The following is a 20,843-nucleotide window of genomic DNA, read 5'->3' on the forward strand; positions in this document are numbered from 1 at the left end:
CTTACATATGTGTATCATAGTTATTTAAAAGACAGAAAAAGGAAACAAGTCTCTCCATTCATATAGATCTACTCAAAATAGTGGAAAAAATCTACCTTTCATGGCAAATACAGAAGCAATAACTAATACTAGTGTATGCACCCTAATCAACATCTAATCAACTTCCACTGTTTCCAAGCAATTTTAAAAAATGAAACCAAAATCATGACCCTTCAAGGTTTGGATACTCTGTAAACATAGTGGCCTTCCACTCTCTCTGCTTAGTTACCCCTTGCTTCTTCCTTGGAGAACTCTTACCAACCACCAAGGGCCCTACTTTGGGTGATCTCAACCTACCACACGGTGCTGTTGCAAAAATAAGCATCTAAGACACTTTACATACCAAAAGGACAATATAAAAATGTTGAATAAAAATCTTCATTAGACCAAAGGCTCAAGCTAACCCTTAGAATACACAAGTATCAAAACCAGAGAACACCCATGTCAAATTGTAGACCTATTTTAAACTACAGTATTATTCTGTGTATAAGACGTTTTTTGCTAAAAAAAATAGTCAAAAGTTGGGGGTCATCTTATACACGGATGGTGAATGCAGAGGGGTTTGGATTCGGCTTCTGGCCAGATTTCTTAATTTGGGGTTAAAAAAAAATAGGGGTGGTCTTATACATGGGGGCGGCTTATACACAGAAAAATACAGTACTAGTGGAGAAGAAACTACACTAGCCCATCCATTTTCCTAGATATAGGTTGTTTTGCACTGAGAGCAAGAAGTGACAAATCCTATTCCCCGAGCACTGGGAGGCAGCCTATCGTCACAGAACTTCCCATTAAGTACTCCACATCCACAACATCAATCCTGGCAAGCCACAGAGATCTTACATTTTCACACACACTTATTTCCCTACGTGGCCACATTCGTCTGCTTGGGGCTAGTAGACTAAACATTTTTGTTGGCAACCTCCATTTGTTGATATTTCTGACTCCCATTTAAAAGACTGAGTATGAAACCCAACCTTTTCCTAAAACTATTATAAATAATTAGAAGACCACTGACGTATGGAATGGGAGTTTAAGTGAATATTCATATTTCATGACAAGGTCCACAAGCAATGCTAATTAACCCCTATTAACTTGAATCTGTCACTATCAGCTTCTGCCAGTTAACTTCCTTGACCTTCTCTAGCCTCCACCTTGTTACTCTACGATGAGAGTCAGGAAAAGAGACTCCAGCTGTTGTACGCTGACAGGGGGCAATTTACATTTGGCCTTCATTAAGAGACAGAAAGCATCACTGAGACCAAATGTACAAGACAGACTGGTGGAGGTTATAAAAAATTCAAGTGGCACACATTTTTCCCTTTCATCTGACAGTTGGTATTAAGAAGCTATATATCAACCTCAGACACATAAAATTTAAACTAAAGAGAGGGCATAAGAATTAGACTATGAAGACAGCGCATTCTGTCTGCTCCACGGCTATTTCATACATATGAAGCAAGACAGCTCAGGTGGCAATTTTGGAGGTATGATGAAAGTCACAGAAAATGCAACACTGGTGGGGCTCGCTAAGATTAACAGGGATTCTTCAGGCTTTAGGAGGAGGAAAGTATGATATTATTTTTATAAACCAAAGAATACACACATAAGATCATCCCTGCCAATTATTTGCAACCATGCACTCTCAGCTTCACTGAAGGTGAAGATATAGACCTCAAGGGTTCCTTCACTCAATCTTCTTGCCTCCATCCAAACTCAAAACAAATAGCTGTAGAACCTGCTTTCCAGAGGACCTCCAACTTTTCTTAAAATGAGAGAACACTAAGAGGTCCATCTGTTTGCTGAGAAGCAACCATGCCCTTAATCAAACAACTGCTGACTACTTCTAGCTCACCTACCCACAAATACAGTTGTTGCTGCATGCAATGAATTGCTCTACAAGTCAACCAAAGGCCTGTCTAATCTAGTGTTCCATGCACAGAGCAGTAAAGATGACCCTGAGGCCATCACAATTAAGGCACGATATACAGTGGTACCTCGGTTGTCAAACATCTCGGAAGTCGAACATTTCGGTTTTCAAATGCCAAAAAACAGAAGTAAATGCTTCCATTTTCGAACATGCCTTGGAAGTCAAACAGCTTCCGCTGATTTCCCCCCCCAATTTTCTCTACTGAATTTGCAGGCCACCCTTTGCGCCTCAGTTTTCATATGTTTCGGAACTCAAAACGGTCTTCTGGAATGGATTACGTTCGAAAACAACTTTCCTCTATTGTCCGCAGCATTTGGTAACTAGACACTTTCAAGCTGAACGTTCCATTCTAATCTATCACACCAAAGGTCAATGACCGACCTCCAGTTCATCACAACTGAAGGGGATGAATCCTGCAAATATTAGGTAAAGAAACATTTCCTTATGTTTGTCCAATTGACTAAATCATTTTAACTGGGTAAATTCAAGCCATAGTGTTTTAACAGTCCCCCAAACTTCATATAGTCACTGTTCCCCTTCTCTCCCTCATCCCACATTTATTTAAAATACTTTTCACCTTGGAAAGCAATGACTTAATAAAACTATTAAATATAACATACAATTAACAAGACAGATACAGCAATAACTATGTCAGACCCAACCATTAACAGCCAATTAAAGCCCGAGGGAACAACTCAGTCTTCTGAAAAGACTATGAAATCCTACATTATTTTGCTTCCCTTATATGGAGGATGCTCTTCCTGAGTTGGGGTGAACCCTAAAATGAGAGTGCCCTATCAGTTTATGACAATCTCTAGAAACACTTTGGTACCCTTAAGAATGTGCAATGGAAGAAGAGTTCTGGAGTCAACTGGTTCACCTTTGTTATCCACAGCCAGGGTGACAAACTACAGTGTGGCAGTTTCTTGCTCTTCCATCTATATTACTGTAAAGACGTTGCACATTCAGGCCATAGCAAATGAGAGAGAAAAGATGGCAGCTGCACTAGGAAAAAAGGTATGGAAGCAGATTTCCCACAAGAGCTCTTTCCTGCTACACACCCCTTCAGTCAGCAAAGCACCAGTAGAATCAATTGCTAGGAATCCTACTTGCAAACCCTGAAGTGGATAAACACACCCGCACAGCTGGATTGGGCCCTGGTCGCACCGCTCTCCAACGTACTAGGCTACAAAAGCTGGTGAACATTAACAACACTATGCCCTACGGCCACATTTGTGCTTGGATGTAACATTTTCTTTCGTTAGCAAATCATACAGGCTTGATCTCACATTCCTAAAGCCAAATACACAAGATGCCAGGCTCTCCAGCTGAGAACAAAGGCTTGCACAAAAATGAACAGGGAAACATGGCGTGAAAACAGAAAGCCTCAGAAGACTTCTCCCAAGGACTCACCATCTAAACCTTTGTTTTTGTCAATAGTTAGAACTCTCTCTTGACTTAATGAGAAGACTCCAAAAGTTTTTTTAAAACACACACACACAGTGTTTCATTACAATTGAATATAGGTTTGAGTTTAGGAGAACCGAAGCTTCTTGGCACATAACCAAAATTCTGTTGCCTTTTTAGACATACTCACTTCTTTCATCCACAGCAACTTAGGTGGCTGCATCTCAGCGGACATTGCGCCACCAACAAAGGACAAGACTCTGTGCCGTGTCCCGTTGATGCGTGCTACTTGGTCAGCTGCACGATGGTCCATCCACAGAATGATGTTTCTGTTGTGTTCTCCTTATAAAACAAGGCCAATCCTAGAGTTATTTCTAATTTAGATATGGGTAACCCACCTAGCCCCAAAATTATTTAATGAATTTATATCCTGACTTTCCTCAAGGCCAACATGCCTGGGGAGGTCTCCTAGGTGGTCTCCCATCCAGACTCTGACGAGACCCAGACCTGCTCATTTTCAGTACAATGGTTGCTGCATGTGCCCCTGGCCTTTAGACCACAGCCCTGAGACCATAGTCCTCTAATCCTATAGCAGAGATGGGAAGTCTGTGGCCCTCTGTGTGTTATTGGACTGCAACTCCCATCAGCCTTAGCCAACACAGGCAAAGAAGACTGTAGTCAAACAAGCACTGGAAGGTCACAAGTTTCCCATCCCTCTCTCTCTGTTCCTAGAACTGTTTCAGTAGACTTCTCCAAATTCAGCTAATATGTAACTTTAAGCAAAATATTTCAGCAACTCTCGTTTAATTCTTGCTAGATAAAGCAATGACTGTGGCCTTGGACACAAGCATTTCAAATAAAGCCATGCAGGAGATATCAGGGAGAACTTGTGGTACAAGTCTTTCCTATTTTAATTTCATAGCTACCTGCCGAATTGTTGTTAAATAGATTTCTTTCTTTAACCTTGTATTTCACTTTAATGCTGAAAATCTCAGTGTTCTATTAGAAAGTCTTACCTTCAGAGTTGACCGCCAGGGGCTTGAAATGAGTGTCCAAAACAACAAGGGAGCAGGTAGCATCAAAGCCCAATCCTCGAATCTGAGAAACATCTATCCCACAGACAACTTTCTGTGAAGAACAAGTCAGTTATATATTTTCAGAATTGCATACAGGCAAAACACACACACAAATATGAATATCTAAAATAGGGTCATTGCTGAAAGGGTTTAGGTTTCTGAAAGATTACTTAAATACAAAATGTATGTGTGGAAGGGGGAGTGTAAACCTAATTGCTCTTTCACATTACCATCATCCCTGGAGAGCATGTTCAAAAGCCCAGGGAAGGCACACATCCGCATGCTCTTCCACACAGAGTTAAGACTGCTTATGTGACAGGCCCCCAAAGCTGCAGAGGCTGGTTTTCTCCTACTTTAGGATCACACATGGTTTTCTAAATCCCTGTATATGCTGAAAAACTAGTTAAGATTTTGATCTGTGAATCAAGTAGTCTCCAAATTCAAAACCCCATCTCAGCCATAAACTTATGAGGAACAGTCATTCTTTTGCTTCGCAACTGCAAAAGGAACCTAGTAGGGCCACAAATTATGTGCAGGTTATGTTCTGGGGATCGCACTTAAAGCCAAAACGGTTTATAGTCAAAACACACTGGGTTCTATGGCAGGTGGAATAGCCAAGGTCTGTCCCCCCCCCCCAATACACATTTACCCCTTTTTCATTTGTGTGTATGTGATGGGCTTATTGTACTGAGCATCCAGAAAGTGCTAAAAAGTAACATTTTACCCATTCTATTTAATTGCAGCATTTTTATACCACCCATTAACAAAACAGTCTCTGAGAGGGGTACGAGATAGAGATAGATATAAATATAGATAGATGATAGATAGATAGATAGATAGATAGATAGATAGATAGATAGATAGACAGACAGACAGACAGATAGCAATATGACAACTTGAAAATGTTATTATAAATAGTTACAATTTAAGGCGGATGTTTCAAAGAATTACTTCAAATGCTGTAATGTCTACTGAGATGTAAGTCCCATTGTTTTCAGTTTAGTACCATCTTTCAACAACTTGTCCTTTGGCTCTTTGCTGTATTGAGCAGTAATGAATATACTTTAGGGTATGAGTGAGGTTGAAGAAGAAACTTGAAACACCAAACTTAGCCAATGTTTGTTTTATATATAAACAGGTCACTATAATATGCAGTCGGTACTACCTGGAGGTTCAAGTGCTCTTGATGGGCATGGGATTCTTAGTACACTTTGTTATTTGTATTATTTAAACAATTTTAATGCCACTTAATTACAGCCATTCCTATGTGGTGTGCAGGAGACTCAATACAATGAAACAAAAATAGAGCTAGCTATGAAAATCAGAATTCATTTTAAAAGCCTGCTGGAATTAATGTCGATAAACGTTCAATAGAGTGAATAAGAGTAAATGAAGAAATGCATTCTGTTTCATTATCCTCAGGCACACCCCCATCTTCCTCCATCTCCTTTAGGGCACTCACTACAGAGAATGGCTCATTAATATTTGAAAATCCTGATCAATAACAAGCGAACAGTGAACTGTCCAACTATGAATTACCAGGCATCTCATGCATATTTGAAGAGCCAACCTAAGAACGCCAAGCAGTCCGAACCCAGGACTTTTTTAGTAGAGGACTGAAGGTCCCCCTTCCTCGCCCCAAGACCACCCTGACAATGCTGGCTGCCAAAGGAGGTCATAATACCCACAAAGAGAGGCGAAGAACAACTAAAGAAATTCAGGAGATGGAGCAACATCCTGCTGTTTTACATTTCCCTTACCTATTCCTGACACCTGCAAAGTTGTTGAGCTTTTTTAGGAAGCCCCCAAACAAGGACATGTCAGGACTTTTCCTGACTTATGACAAGCCTACCCATACCATAAAGGTAAAGGGACCCCTGACCATTAGGTCCAGTCATGACCGACTCTGGGGTTGCGGCGCTCATCTCGCTTTATTGGCTGAGGGAGCCGGCGTACAGCTTCCGGGTCATGCAGCCAGCATGACTAAGCCACTTCTGGCGAACCAGAGCAGCACACGGCAACACCATTTACCTTCCCGCTGGAGCGGTACCTATTTATCTACTTGCACTTTGATGTGCTTTCGAACTGCTAGGTTGGCAGGAGCAGGGATTGAGCAACGGGAGCTCACCCCGTTGCAGAGATTCGAACCGCCGACCTTCAGATCGGCAAGTCCTAGGTTTAACCCACAGCGCCACCTGCGTCCCTACCCATACCATACTTCAGTAGAAATGTCTGCTGTAGAGGGAAGGGTGCTTGCTAACTGAGATGTTCGCTTCACCTGCAGTTCCATTCCGAGTAAGCTCCATTTCCTTCTAACCCATAAGTAGATGCTACAATACTAGCACCAGGTATCCATCACAGGAATCTTGTACTATATTTGTGACATTACCCAGAGTCTCTGATGGTGAAGGAAAGCTTTTCAAGCTGAATGAAAAGGTCTCTCTATCTTATGTGTTCATTTCGCATTGTTTTAAAACCTCTATTTAGTTTCTTTTGTACTGTTTTTGCAACACAAAAAACTGTAAGTATGCCTAACAGATCAACTGAGAAAAAACTTATAATTCTTCTCCCCAAAATACAAAAAAAGTAAGCATACAAAATGATCCCCCAAAACAAAGGTGAAGTTATCTCAAGACGCTGACAAAATTAGGATTTGGTTTAAAACAACAACAGCCCAGCACACTTTGGCCTGTTGGTGTTAAAGGCCTTTCTCAGAGGCCAGAATTAAAAACCACCTAAAATGTAAGATAACTGGAGTTATCTTCAGGCTGTTTTTCATTCTGACCCTTGAGGCCTTCAACAACAATAACAGCCCCAAATGTGCTGGGCTGCTTTAAAAAAAATTTAAATCCACATTTTGTCACTATCCTGAGATATCATCTCCTTTGCTTCGGTGGGGTATAATTGTTCCCCATCACATACATACACATAATACACATTAAAAATCTTTGTCCCACCCCCAGTGTGGTATGCTGTTAATTTCCTCTTGATTTCGCACACAGACATTTTCCTCCATATGATTTGTGTTAGGACACAATACCCTTTGCTTTCCAATATGTCCCTTGCAAAAGAGGCTTGTATTGGAAAAACTGTCCAGATGCCCTTAGGCAACCAGGAAATCCAAATGGCACATGAGTGAGCTAGCAGAGAAGGGAGGATCTCTGTATTCCTCCCTCCAACAGCCCAATTGGTTTTTGTGCTAGCTTCAGAGGAAGGAAAACATCTTCCTCCATGATCAAGTATGAAGGCAGAAAAGCAATAGATCACTCTGCCCCTCCTTGGCCATTCCACTAGCTAGAATGATATTTTTTATGAATGTGTTAAGAAGCTAGTAGCCTATATTTCCAGGCTGGCCACAGAATTGGAGTCTTCTTTTCCCCTGCAGTCAACATGAAACTGCAAGCTAGTAGTCTAAACTTTTGTAGGCTAGCAGCTCATATGGACTAATTTTCAAGGCTGTTTATAGAAAGGAAGAGAGAGAGAATACCTGAAGCAAAAAACAGAGTAGTGTACAGCTGATTAAGCTCATTCACGTTTGGGAGTTTGTTTTTTCAAAAAACAGGTAATTGATGTTTTCTTTCTGGTTTCTACCATAAGCAAAAAACTTCTACCTCAAAGTTATAATTTTCTCCCACCCAAAAAACCACAACCCTTCTTCTTCCAATCCTGAATGTTAAACCTAAAAACTCTTCCCGCAGTTTTTCCAAGAGCCACTTATCAGTATACATCCCCCCACCCCTCACAAAAAATAAAGAGAGGGATTAACTGAAACAGGGCAGCTTCACTACCATTTAATAGAATCTGGCCAGATGTACTAGAAGGAATACAAAGGTGTTTTTTGTGTGTGCTAGCAATAGAGGTATATATACAAAGGCAGCAGACAGAGAAATCAGAGAGATGTAGTTCTGGTTAGTATAAAGGTGTATATATCAGAAGCTGCTGTTAATCTTTGAACTTAATAACACGACCATTATATAGTCAAATCTGGAACAGGAAGCCCCAATTTTTCCAAAATTAAAGGTAGGCAGAGATTAGCCAGAAAATGTCACTAGTTATATCAGCCCTCCTAGAATCTTGTATCTCTTGTGTGCGTGAAAATGGTTTGATGTGACAAAGGCGGTAGAGTCTGCCTCACCTCATTAGAAAAGCTGCCTCACAGTGTGTAGCATAAAATTCATAGCGAGCATTCATGTTTGTACCTTTGTGACTGTACAACACGCAGCCCAGATGTCATCAGAGGATTGCTCATAGTGGTCTGGTTGTGGTGCCCAAATTTGAATTGGCTGCTCTGCGTAAGCCACCAACGTCCCAAACTGGTCTACCAAAGCCGCACGGACGCCTGCTGTGCCAACGTCAATTCCAATGTAGTAATTTACTGGTTCCAGGTTCTCACTTTGCATTTTGAGCAGACCTCTGGGTGACAGGGAAACAAAAAGGGACTTTTTAAAATATGCTTCACTTGGATAAAACTTCATTCTCTCCTATCACTGCTCATCTTTGCAATGGGCACTGCATACCAACAAATTCTACAGTTTGGGATCCAATGAGTTTTGCTACATGTTACAAATGCCAAGCCAAGGGACAATAAGGTAGCCACATCACCAGTGCAACCCTTGGTTTGAAGCACACACACACACACCCTTCCCAACCTTTGTCAGGCACAGACCATCAGAAGCGCTGCAGGCCAACTCATTTGGAAATAGTTTGTAAGCTGATAAGCCTACCTATAGCAAATTATTTAGACTATGGTTGGATGACTTTCCTCTCCAATAAGCTTTCCACCATAAAAGTATCATAAAGCATTTTTCAGTGCAATAACACATTTTGGTCTCCTAATCCCACATTCAGGAAGTTACTGCTCCTTAACAGAAGTCAAATCAACAAATTGTGCAGGGTTTTATTTTAAAAGTTCCTGTTGTGTTCTTGTCATTGTTTTTACCAACTTCCAGTCACATGTAAGAAAGACAATTTCTCAATCTCATTCCAGGAAGTATAAATATTACAGGTATACTCTGTTCTCCCTCACACTAACAACAAGGTTCCTATTTTTTATACCATTTCCCTACACTGTACAAATCATTTTAAAGTGCCTAATGCCATACAGGTTCTCAGACATTAAGATACTTGGAGTCCTCTTCTAACGTTTGCTTCCAGTGAAGAGGACCTGTTTTTTGGTAGTGGCACCATGGTTATAAAAAGTTGTCCAGATGAAGTCTGCAGGATCAGTCCACAGTTTGCCAATAATAAGATGATGTTGTTGTTGATGATGATGATAATTTATCATAGGTCATGGCTCCTCAACAGACATCTAGAAGATAATTTTATAACATTGTTTCTTTTGCTGTGACTTTACAATTGCAAAGTGATTTAAACTGTTTTCTTAGTCTGCTGCTATAGTTTTCATGTTGATCATTTTGGGATGCCATGATCTTACTGGAAGACACCGTGTGGTCCCATCAGGTGGAAAGTCAGAGGAAAAATGAGTTAATAGTTTAATTCATTTCTGGAATAATATGAATAAATAAATTATGAATAAATAAAATGAACAAGAACTCACACATGAACCACAATGCACAAGCCAAAGGAACCCACATTCATCATGAAGGAATGTACATGCTGGTTCAACCCATGTTTTATATAGGTTGCAAGCCTACATACACTTACCGGGGAACAAATCCTACAGGACAAGCCTAATATTGCACTGTTAAAATCATTTTATTGCATTGCTATGTGTAGTGTGCAACACTTTGGTTCTTACTATTCATCAACTGCCTCTAAACAAAGCAATAGAAAGAAAAGCATTACCAATGAGTATCAGCAGCAGCAGCAGCAACAACAGTTGCCAGTTGAGCAGTCCAAAGACTACAAATGCTATGCACTGCAGCCAGTCATACGCCAATCACACTGTAGAGTGACAGTTTTTCATGTCCAAAGTGGACAGAGTGACAGGGGTTTTGTGCACAAAGTGGGTGGGCCTTTATGACCCGTCAGTACAGGCAACTCCCATTTTGAATGCATTCTTGGTGCATGCATGCATCACTGCGAACCCAGAAGTGGCAGGAAAAGGGGGCGTTATGGGGTATAATGGGAGTGCAGCAGGACAGGCTTACAAGTGCACTGCCAACACACGTGATGACCCAGAACATAAGCTCCATGCAAAATAGGGTTTTCCTGTATATAACCAGTAACTTTATGAACAATCATAAAACTGGACTGCCATGGTATATGTCCATGGATGAACTCCTAGCAGGCTCCCCATCCTTTCCAAATAAATAAATATATTTTAAATATACAAACATACACATGCAGACACACCTTTGCCCAACATTGGGCCGTACTAATTGGCTTTGGAAGCTCAAGCGTGTCTGTAATCCAACAGCTAGGCTGCACTGCATTGTTTTGTTCTTCATCTCACAGTCTAACTTGCCATTGACAAAAAAAAAAAAACAACCATTCAGTTTATAGATGCCTCCAACAATTGTTGATATAAGGTTTGTCTCTAGAGGAACTGTGTTTAAAAATATTATGCGTTCATTTATCATTCTGCATCACTTCAAAGTGCAACATTCCTGTAACTCAATCCAGTTTCCTTGCAAAAACATTGTTTGATGCTAAGAGTACTACAGAGTATAATACATTTGAGATATCACCTACATGACATCTGGATCTACGCACGAAAAGCACTGAATTCTCCAGTGCATCTTTTTTTTTTAGGGTCAACAGTGACTAGAGTAAATATCCTAAAATCAGCAGAGTTCTCCTATAAGGCATAGTCAACAGGTTTTAACTAGGAAAAATACATTTTGGAGTAATGGGGCATTAGAAAAATTACAAAGGCAGACTGATTGCATTGGATGTCATGCTAAACCACAACTGAAGCATTATGTGAAGAAGCGTAAACAAGACACAGGACTCATCCATACTTGCACTTGTCTAAGTGATTTTTCACTTGTCTCGCAATTTCTAGGCATGAGTCTAAGCAGTCTTGCCAGTGCCTGCCATTTCTCCCCAGAAAACCCATTCCTTAGCCATAAATCAGAAAAAAACATAAATCCAGAGAAAACCCAATTGGTGTTTGCTCCGATTCAGAAGATCAAGTGGGGGGGGGGCGGTAATGAGGTGAGGCAAGGGCAAGTCTGGATAAGCCCACAATAAGCCTTGAGCTTTCACACTACTCCCTCCCATCTCCAAAGTGGCCAGGAATTTGGAAAACTGCAGTTTGTCAAGTTGCTTGGATCAACTATAGCTACTGAAGATAACTTGCTTAAACTAACGGTAGATTAACCACAGTTTCTGGTCTGGACAGATTTCTGTTCTAAAGTCCAACTCTGTCCCATTATACCACATTGGCTTTTTCCTGTCTCCAATGTTCTTGAAAGGGAAGGGGGTGGGGGGTGTACCTTGTTTTTGAACTCTGGCTAAACAAAAATCTCACTCAAGCAACAAGATGCTGCCCTGACAGATGTCAGCAAAAATCAAAATCTGTCCGACAAACCATAAAGTTGTTTCAGCTGATAATTGGAGATTAATGAAATCAATAAATAATGGACGATTAACATTTGGGCTTCTCTCTAAAGCTGTGCTCTCAAGTTTGCACTGGCTAATTCAAGCACTCAATAAATAATGCACAAATTTCTCAGTAAGTTAATCAGTTTGTCAGACTGCAGGAACAGAGCTTGAAATGTAAAAAGGCTTGTTTACATGTTCAGTTGTCACAGAGTAACTCCAGAATTCACTGGAACAAAAATCAACAACTCAGAGGTTTAAGGGAGTGAATGAGAAGCTGAAATAAGTTGAAAGAGAATTTAAAATCCCTGGAAAGATCAAGGACTTCTTATTCTCATATATAAAAAAAACTGGTAAGTGAACAGTTCAATGAAGATACATGTTGACTTGTGAATAACACCATATAGTAACAGCAAAAGTAAGTGGTTGGAATAGTGGAGTTTCTTGTTCACGTTTAAAAGAGTTTCAACTAGTTTATACATAGTATCAGCCCCATATTGATCACTTTTGTTTGTTTTTTAATTTCTATTTTTTAAATATTTATTTTTATTGAAACTTGTCCAGAGGTATACAAAAGTTCATACCCAATACAAAGTATCTTTTTTATAATACACCAGAATAAAATTAATGCTTTTACGATCTAATCTAAAAAGGAACAGAAGGGAACAGAAGGGGAAAGGGTAAAAGAGAAACTTTATGCATGTACTACTCATGCGCAGCCATGTATACAGTGGTACCTTGGTTTAAGAACAGCTGTTTATGAACAACTTGGATTAAGAACGCTGCAAACCCAGAAGTAGGTGTTTTGCTTTGTGAACTTTGCCTTGGAAACAGAACATGTTCCAATTCCTGCTGAGTGTATTCCATTTGTAAAATGAGACCCCAGCTGCTACAGGAAAGCGCACCTTGGTTTAAGAATGCTTTAGTTTAAGCACGGACTTCCGGAACGGATTAAGTTCATACACCAAGGTATATGCTACCTCAGGAAATAAATAAGTAGAATCATACCAGGAAATGATGGGAGAGAGCTGGAGAGCCCTCATGGCTCATGAGAAAACCCTCCCTGAAGCCCAAAGAAGACATCAGTGAGTGCAGAGGAAGCCCCAAAGAGACCTGAGGAGCAACGGGGCTTTGTTTAGGCTGCTCAGAGTCCCCGCCTAACAGTTGACATAGAGGGTAGCACAGCAGAAGCAGCCGTTCCCATGTGTCCTCCACCCAGCCCTAGAGCTTCAACTCTAGGTATTTTCTTTCTCTGAATTGGAGAGAAAGCTGGAGAGCAGGGGGAAATGGGCATTTAAAGACTTTTTAGAGAGTGCTCCCCACTTTATGCAATGTCTCTTATGTGCGCGGTGGCCCAGAACATAACCCCCAAATAGAATCCAACTATTCTATTTTCCATAAGCCAATATTTTTTTTAATCCAGGTATTACAAGTTCATTTTCTCTTACACGCAAAAACTCCATAAGAAGTATCCAATCCTTAATAAATGTTAATACTGATTTTTCTCTAATTAAATATCATAAATTTCTTAGATATCTGTTCCCTTGAGTTCAATGTGTGCATACTCTTGGGTTAACTAGGTGTTGCAATCCTATACCCACTTACCTGAGAGTAAGTCCCCTTGAACTCAGAGGGACTCACTTCCGAGAAGGAATGTATTGGACTGCACAGGAAGGCCACCATTTTGTTGTCTTCAATAATGACCCCCAGTTCCATGAGGTCGGCAACACCATTTTGCCTGACTCTTCTGAGAAAAGACTTAATGGTACAATCCTATACAATTCTATTCAGAGGTACCAAGTTAAATATAAACCTTTTTTTTTAACTCCCAGGGTAAAGGTATATAGAAATATAACCCAAGTCAGCTGATGAAATAGGAGAGGGTGTAATGGCAACAGGAGCCTGGTAGATTGTGTCATTTCCATCACTTTTGGTCTTGAAACAGAACATAGCCTTCATCTCTTCTTGTTTATTACCCTACTGCTGATCGAAGTGTGAAACAGAATTCAACTTGGATTAAGGATGTTCAGGGGGCAAACTCCCTAAAGACATTTCAGGCACTTCAGGGATTAATTTGGTCCCTTGTGCTCAGTTGTATTAGCAAGTCATCCCACAAAATGATTTACGCTTTGTAAAGGAGTCTACAAAGTGACAGAACATCAACATTTGCATATTGGCTACAGTCCAGTGTGCTTCCCAGCAAAGCCATCCTATCAAACCAACACCTAAACCTAAGCCAACAGTAAATTCAACAATTAAATCAAAAAATTTAATACATGCTACAAAACATGCTTTTGCAGACATTTTTCACCCAGCGGCGAGAATGTTTCAGTAACTAGTTTCCAAAATTTAATGCATTCAAGGGGACTTGTTCACCCTTGAATCGTAATTGTAAAGGAGGACAGCCCTAAGTAATTTGTCATCCTAAACTTAAAACATTTATTTAGATGGTTGGTACATCTGCAATTCTAACACACTGCTTCTGAGAGTTCCTGTCACATCTACTTAAAAGTAACCAGGGGCTCTCACGCCAGACCAGTCTTTTTATTTTTAACTGCACAGTCCTACACATGTCTACTCAGAAGCCTACTCAGCTCAGTGGGACTTACACCCTGGTAAATATGTATAGGTTTGCAACATAACTGAACACTACACCAGGATTGGAGGTACAACACTACTTAGCAGAGGAACAGTTGCTTTACCCACATTATAATAACAATAATTTATTACTTACACCCCGCCCATCTGGCTGGGTCTCCCCAGCCACTCTGGGCAGCTTCCAACAGGAGAATAAAAATACATTAAAACATCAGTCACTAAAAAGACTTCCCTCAACAGGGCAGCCTTCAGATGTCTTTTAAATGTCAGATAGTTGTTTATTCCTTTTGACATCTGATGGAAGGGCATTCCACAGGGCGGGAGCCACTACTGAGAAGGCCCTCTGCCTGGTTCCCTGTGACTTTGCTTCTCACAGTGAGGGAACCTCCAGAAGGCCCTCAGCGCTGGACCTCAGTGTCCGGGCCGAACGGTGGGGGTGGAGAAGGAGGCAGGCCCGGGCAAGATTACACACACATACACAACCAGACACTCTGGAAACTTTGCCACAGCCCACTAATTAGACACAGTACCACCACCAATATTCACGCATGTAGATAGCCAATTAACTCACCAGTTAGGGCATGCACCCCACTACATCCCCAAAAGTCAACAACACAGCGCACTCAGTCCAACAGCCTGTAGCACAGCCAGCAACAACCACACCACTGCAAGTGCCCCTAGGAGTACCTATAGGGGTTTGAATCTCCTTATGCTCCTCAAAACCATCCCTTTTTTAGCAGAGCGGAGCACGGCGAAGACATACAACATAGTGCTCATGAGACTCCTGCAGAGAACACACGGGATGCCCTCCTGGGACAAGAGCAATGTTGGGATGACTACAGGTCAGTAGCAATGCTGCAGAGTTCCATCAGGCTGCATTTCATCACCCATGCTGTTTAAGATCTACATGAAGCCACCGGAAGAGGTCATCTGGAGATACAGACTGAGGTGTCACCAGCACTAGATAACGCCGAGCTCTATTATCTCCTTTTCATCAAATCAAGATGAACCAATAGGTGCTCTGAATCAGGGGCCGGGTGCATTAACGGACTGGGTAAGAGCCAATAAACTGAGATTAAATCCAGACAAGATAGTGGTACTGTTAGCAGGTTGTTCATCTATTTGGCTGATTGAAGTTCAACCTGTTCTGGATCAGGTTTGCAGTTCAGGGACAGTCTTGGATCTAGTTGTTAGCAAAGAGGCATGAGCAGCCTCAGAGGCTCACAGCACCGTTTATTGGCTTGAGTTGATAATACCACCTGCAACCCTACCTGTACAAAGATACCTGCTCTGATTACTTCAATGCATTATATATATGGGCTTGACTTTGAAAACAGCCTAGAAACTTTAGTTGGCTCAAAGCAGGGCAGCAAGACGGTTAACTGGGGCTCAACCATATGATCATATTATACGTTTTGTGATCGACACTGTTTCCAGGCCCAATTAAGATGGCTGACATTAAGATTTAAAGAGGATTTGTCCTACCCAACCGCATTTCCTCTTACGCTTTGGAAGCAGTGGGTACTTCTTGTCTGTAGGAGGGCAGTACTGGAACAATAATGTTTGGGGAAAGCACAATACTCATATATGGCAAGAGGGTAGACAGCTACAGCAGTCATACATTACAGTGTGCGGGCTGTTATGTTTGGTGCTTCACATATTTATGATACTTGAATGGTGACAGTTGCATAAGTATGTATTTTGCTCAGTGTACGCACACTAGGAAACAGAAATCACAGCTTCCCATCACTTGTAATACGTACAGCAACACACACCTACCTCTGATATAGTCACAAATAACAATCGACATGTGGACTGCAGGCTAATTTCCACAAAGAAATCATTTCCATGAAGGAATTCAGGAATGTTTAAACAGACCCTGTACTTTGCACCGTGTTCTAAATAACACACTGAGAAGCTGTCTCTCTTTAAAGAAGGCCCAGATTGGGGCTGCTTTCAGGTGGGATTTAACCACATACCAGCAAATTCAGGGTGCACAATTGTAGTTGATGAGGACAACAAACCTCCCCCCCCCAAAAAACCCAACAACTCCTGCACTTTTTGCAGCAGGGAAACTAATTGGAAAATGTGCAATAATGCTTGCTTTGATGCAATGTCATCTGTCAACCTCCCTGCAAACAAGTGAATACTCCTTGAAAAGCCAACACCATCGAATCTCCCCACAAAAATGAACGTCCAACAAACAGGTCAAGCAGAAGCACCCATTGTGTCTGCCTTAGCTCTTCAGTAACCCTAGGACAGTATTTCCCAGCCTTGGGTCCCCAATGTTGTTGAACTACAATCCCCATCATCCCCAACCATTGGACCACTCCAGCTGGCGCTGATGGGACCCACATCTGGTGACCCACAGAAACATATCTGCAACTTGCATCAACTGCAAATGCGGCTGAAAGAGTGCCGATGACCCTTGGCTACTTCGAGACTCTCTTCTCACCCTTCCCTCTTCCCAGGACTAGTAACCACGTACACCAGGATAAGGCATCATCTCAGGGATGTGGCAGTATCTGGTTGCCATTTTGCAAGGGGAGTGTGGTGGGCAGGGAACCTCCCCTGTGAATTTCATATGTCCCATTGCATACTGGGCCCCATACATACACAGGGAAACAAACCTGCCAAGCAATAAAATAAAATAAACACATGCCTCCACTTCAGGCAAACCTGGTGTTCAGGATGAAAACCTCAAGCTCTCTCCCCATCTCCCCCAGAGTCAACCAAGGTAAGCCAGAAGGCAACCAAAGTACACCCAAAGAAGGAGGGGGAAAGGGACACGACCCCTTGGGCAAGGGATACAGAACAAAGCCCGAGGTGTTTTCTTTCGCCTCCTAAACGCAAAGGAAAGAAACATCTGCGCGAGGATTTCCTGAAACGGAACGCTCTGCTACAGAAGGCGATTCTTATTTGGGTTGGAGAGCAGAAGCCACTTACTTGCCCAGCAGTGAAATATGACCTGAGCTAGCAGTGGACAAGCCGCTCGCAGCACACGCTTTGCAGCAAGAGAGAGAGCGAGAGGAAAACCCCCAGAGTTCCTGACAAGGCAATTTCCGGGCTTCTTGCACGGGAGCAAGAGCCGTTGCAGCGAGGGGGGAAAGAAAAAGGCCTCGCTCCTTTTCTCCTCTCTTGGCAGCTGCGCCTCGGTGCCGCTGATCCCGATTGGCCGGCTGGCCCGCGAGGCGGGATTTGGCGGAGGAGCCTGGAAGGCGCTTAAACGGGCAGTAAATAAAAGGAGCTGCTCACCGTGTCCTGCTTCATGTCTGTGTCTCTCCCCCATTCTCACTGCTTGTAAAAACCCATCTGTGGAACTGTACTAGCGATGCCCGCCTCGGGGATGAAATGTGAAAATCTTTATTGTAATTGTCCCATACATAACAACGAAACTGAAAATCTGCATCAGACGTTCAGATGTCTGCAAGCCTGCAATCCCAGCTTTCTCAGCCTGGTTAGCCCCCTAAAAACTCTGATACCCCATAATTAAATACAATATGCTCCCATAGAGACTACCTTAAAAAGGTAAAGGGACCTCTGACCATTAGGTCCAGTCATGGCCGACTGAGGTTGCAGCACTCATCTCGCTTAATTGGCTTTACACTGCGTTTAAAACCAAAATCGCATTTGAACAGAAACGGTTTCTTCAGGCAGCTAGTCCTAGTCCTAGACTCTCTTTCCCCCTCTCTCTGCCCCAAGAAACAAGCAATAAGATACTGTAAGAGAGTTTATAAGGATCTGCTCTCTGGCTTTAACAGCAGCCCTCCCCAGAATCCGCCTCAGGGAGAACCAAGGAGCGGGGTAGAAAGAGGCTTGAAGTCTCTGGGTGTCTACTCAGGTGTAAGCCCCCACGGACTCCAAAGGGACTTGCTCCCAGGTGTGTTTATAAGGCTGGTGCCACCTTGCAAGAAAAGGCTAAGCATCGGAAAGCCCTGCGTGGCTTGGGAGTCCAATCCTCAATGGAAGGGTTGTCACAGGTGTGTCACAGGGGAAGGCATGTCTTCAATCTTGGCATCGGCCCCTAGGAACGGAGATATCCTCTGCCAGAAACCCTGAAGAGCCTCTGCCAGTCAGTGCGGACAATACTTGGCTAGATGGATGGTCTAACTTGGTTTAAGGCACCACTTTGCTTCCTAACGCCTCTTCCCATATTGCGCCAACTCTGGCCCCCAGGTCATCTTCGAAGCAAAGAACAGATGTACATAGGTCATGACAAGATAGGCTTTTAGGTAGCATCCCTTTGTTTCTGAATTCTCACCCATAGATGCACTCTTGGCACTCACTTTAGCATCTTTTCAGTACCAGGCAAAGGTATTTTCTCACAAATTCTGAATATTTTTATTGTATTTTTTAAAAATATATAGGATTCAGTGCTGTTGGTATTCTTTATCCAATTGATTAATTTCAGTGATGGTGGCGATTGTGATTGAGTGGTGTTAATGGCTTATTGTCTTGTGTTTTATACTTTTCTCTGCTGTTTATAGTGTACTAAAGTCACAAAACTGTAAGCTGGAAGGGTTCCAAAGAAACATCTAGTCCAACCCCCTGCAATGCAGGAAACCTGCCCACAGTTTTCCCTGGGTGGGCTTGAACCACCAACCTGGTTAACCACCAAATGCTTTGACCAATTGCAGCACCTGAGGGTCTGTACAAGTTTAATTACTTTTTCGTGTGTTTTGCTTTAAGGCTTCAAATGGATTGGAAGCAGTAGAGGTAGGTCAGTAGGACTTACACCCAGGAAAGGACATAGGATCGAAGTCTTAAATGTTAAAAAGTGACAGCAGCTGAAACTAAAAGCCAACATCAATGCATCAAAAGAAACACAGATCATACTCGAAGTCCAAAAGCTGACCGCAGTGAAGAAGTTTGTACAAGCATCTAAAAACAAGCAGAGAGAGCTTCTTCATACATCAAATTCCTACAGAAGAAAGTGATCCATGCAAAATAAAAAATACACACACACACACACACAGAGAGAGAGAGAGAGAGAGAGAGAGAGAGAGAGAGAGAGAATACATGTAATCCATAGGTGATTGTGACACATAACAGCTCCACAGACCATGTTTTTAATTTCAAGTAGAATCTGTATACGTGCATGAGGAAGCAGCAACAAATCATAGTTCCCTGTGCAACCATAATATGTGATTAGATTGCGTGAGGCGAAAACATTCCTCTATAACCAGGCCTTTGGCTGATTTAAAAATCTACGGCCTTTTAAATGTGTTTGTGGGAAGGGGGTTACATTGTTGTTGTTGTTGCTGTTATAAGTATTTTGTATTTTTATGATGAAAGGCAGTATAAAAATTTAATAAATAGTTATAATAACAATGCTAACTAAATACACAGTCTCTTTCTATAAACAAATTTTGTAAATTTGAAATATGCTTAAACTACACAGTTGTTCCAGATTAAAAAAATAAAAACAAAGATTTCTGTTTAACAATGTACTTAAATATTCAATCCAATCAAGCAGGAAACATGCACATTTATGTACATATATGCAGATATCATAAATACAGAGGAATATAATCTCATTTTTATAATTCTGCTTTTATCAGCTCCAAACTACTCACTCATAAGAAGCATGAAACGCAATATTCTCCCATCCAACTGACCACATTTAACAATAATAAAACAGATGTAACTTAAATATTCTATTCATCTTTCCAAAAGTCATGAAAGCAGTGCCATTCTTCCTTCAATTGAGGAGATACTCTGGTTTACTTTTCCATGAATCTAACATTATTACACATGGCATTACATGTTGGACTTGAAATGGCAGAATTCCATTCATTTTTGGTAATATGTGTACCCATAATCTTTCCGCACCTTGTTTTAAAGCAATTTCTCCATACCAGGCATGCTCTCAAAAGGAGAGGACATGAAATAATCTAGTTGGGGAAGTGTGGGAAGGCAGAGATTTGGAGGAAAATATCATATGGACAACACTGTTAATTGTGGTACAGGAAGCTTAATATCCACATTAAAGTTTCAACCCTATCTGGTTGGATTTTGAACATAGACCAGAAAGGGGTGCCATCTTATCCTTTGCCTCAGGCAGTAAAATGACTTGGATAGCCTTGCCTCTCTCTGATGCACTCGTTTCCTGTGTACTATTTGGAAAGTGTTAAAACTCAAAGAGTATTCCTGTGGGGGACACAGTCCCTACAGTATGCTTTGGTATACTCTCAGAAGTCCTCTACTGTGTGATTTTGCTAAACATGTACATTGGCTCTGAGAGCACAGAGTTTCAGAATAATGGCAGATTCCATGCTGCGTGCCAGAGG

The 20,843-nt window shown here is 41.6% G+C and overlaps 1 protein-coding gene across 1 annotated transcript in view; it reads right to left on the reverse strand.

Moving 5' to 3' along the window:
• FGGY (FGGY carbohydrate kinase domain containing) overlaps window positions 1–17,639 on the reverse strand; it is a 152,501-nt gene extending 134,862 nt beyond the window's left edge. Inside the window, exons 1-4 of the mRNA XM_082228764.1 lie at window positions 17,500–17,639; window positions 8,649–8,862; window positions 4,390–4,501; window positions 3,564–3,715 (exon numbers count right to left, since the gene is read on the reverse strand). Coding sequence (XP_082084890.1) covers window positions 3,564–3,715; window positions 4,390–4,501; window positions 8,649–8,849 — 465 coding nt within the window. The 5' untranslated portion in view covers window positions 8,850–8,862; window positions 17,500–17,639. The remainder of the gene's footprint in view (window positions 1–3,563; window positions 3,716–4,389; window positions 4,502–8,648; window positions 8,863–17,499) is intronic.
• Between the last annotated feature and the right edge of the window lie 3,204 nt (window positions 17,640–20,843).

The sequence above is a fragment of the Podarcis vaucheri genome, assembly GCF_965113315.1.
Source record: "Podarcis vaucheri genome assembly, chromosome: 6".
Lineage (NCBI taxonomy): Eukaryota > Metazoa > Chordata > Lepidosauria > Squamata > Lacertidae > Podarcis > Podarcis vaucheri.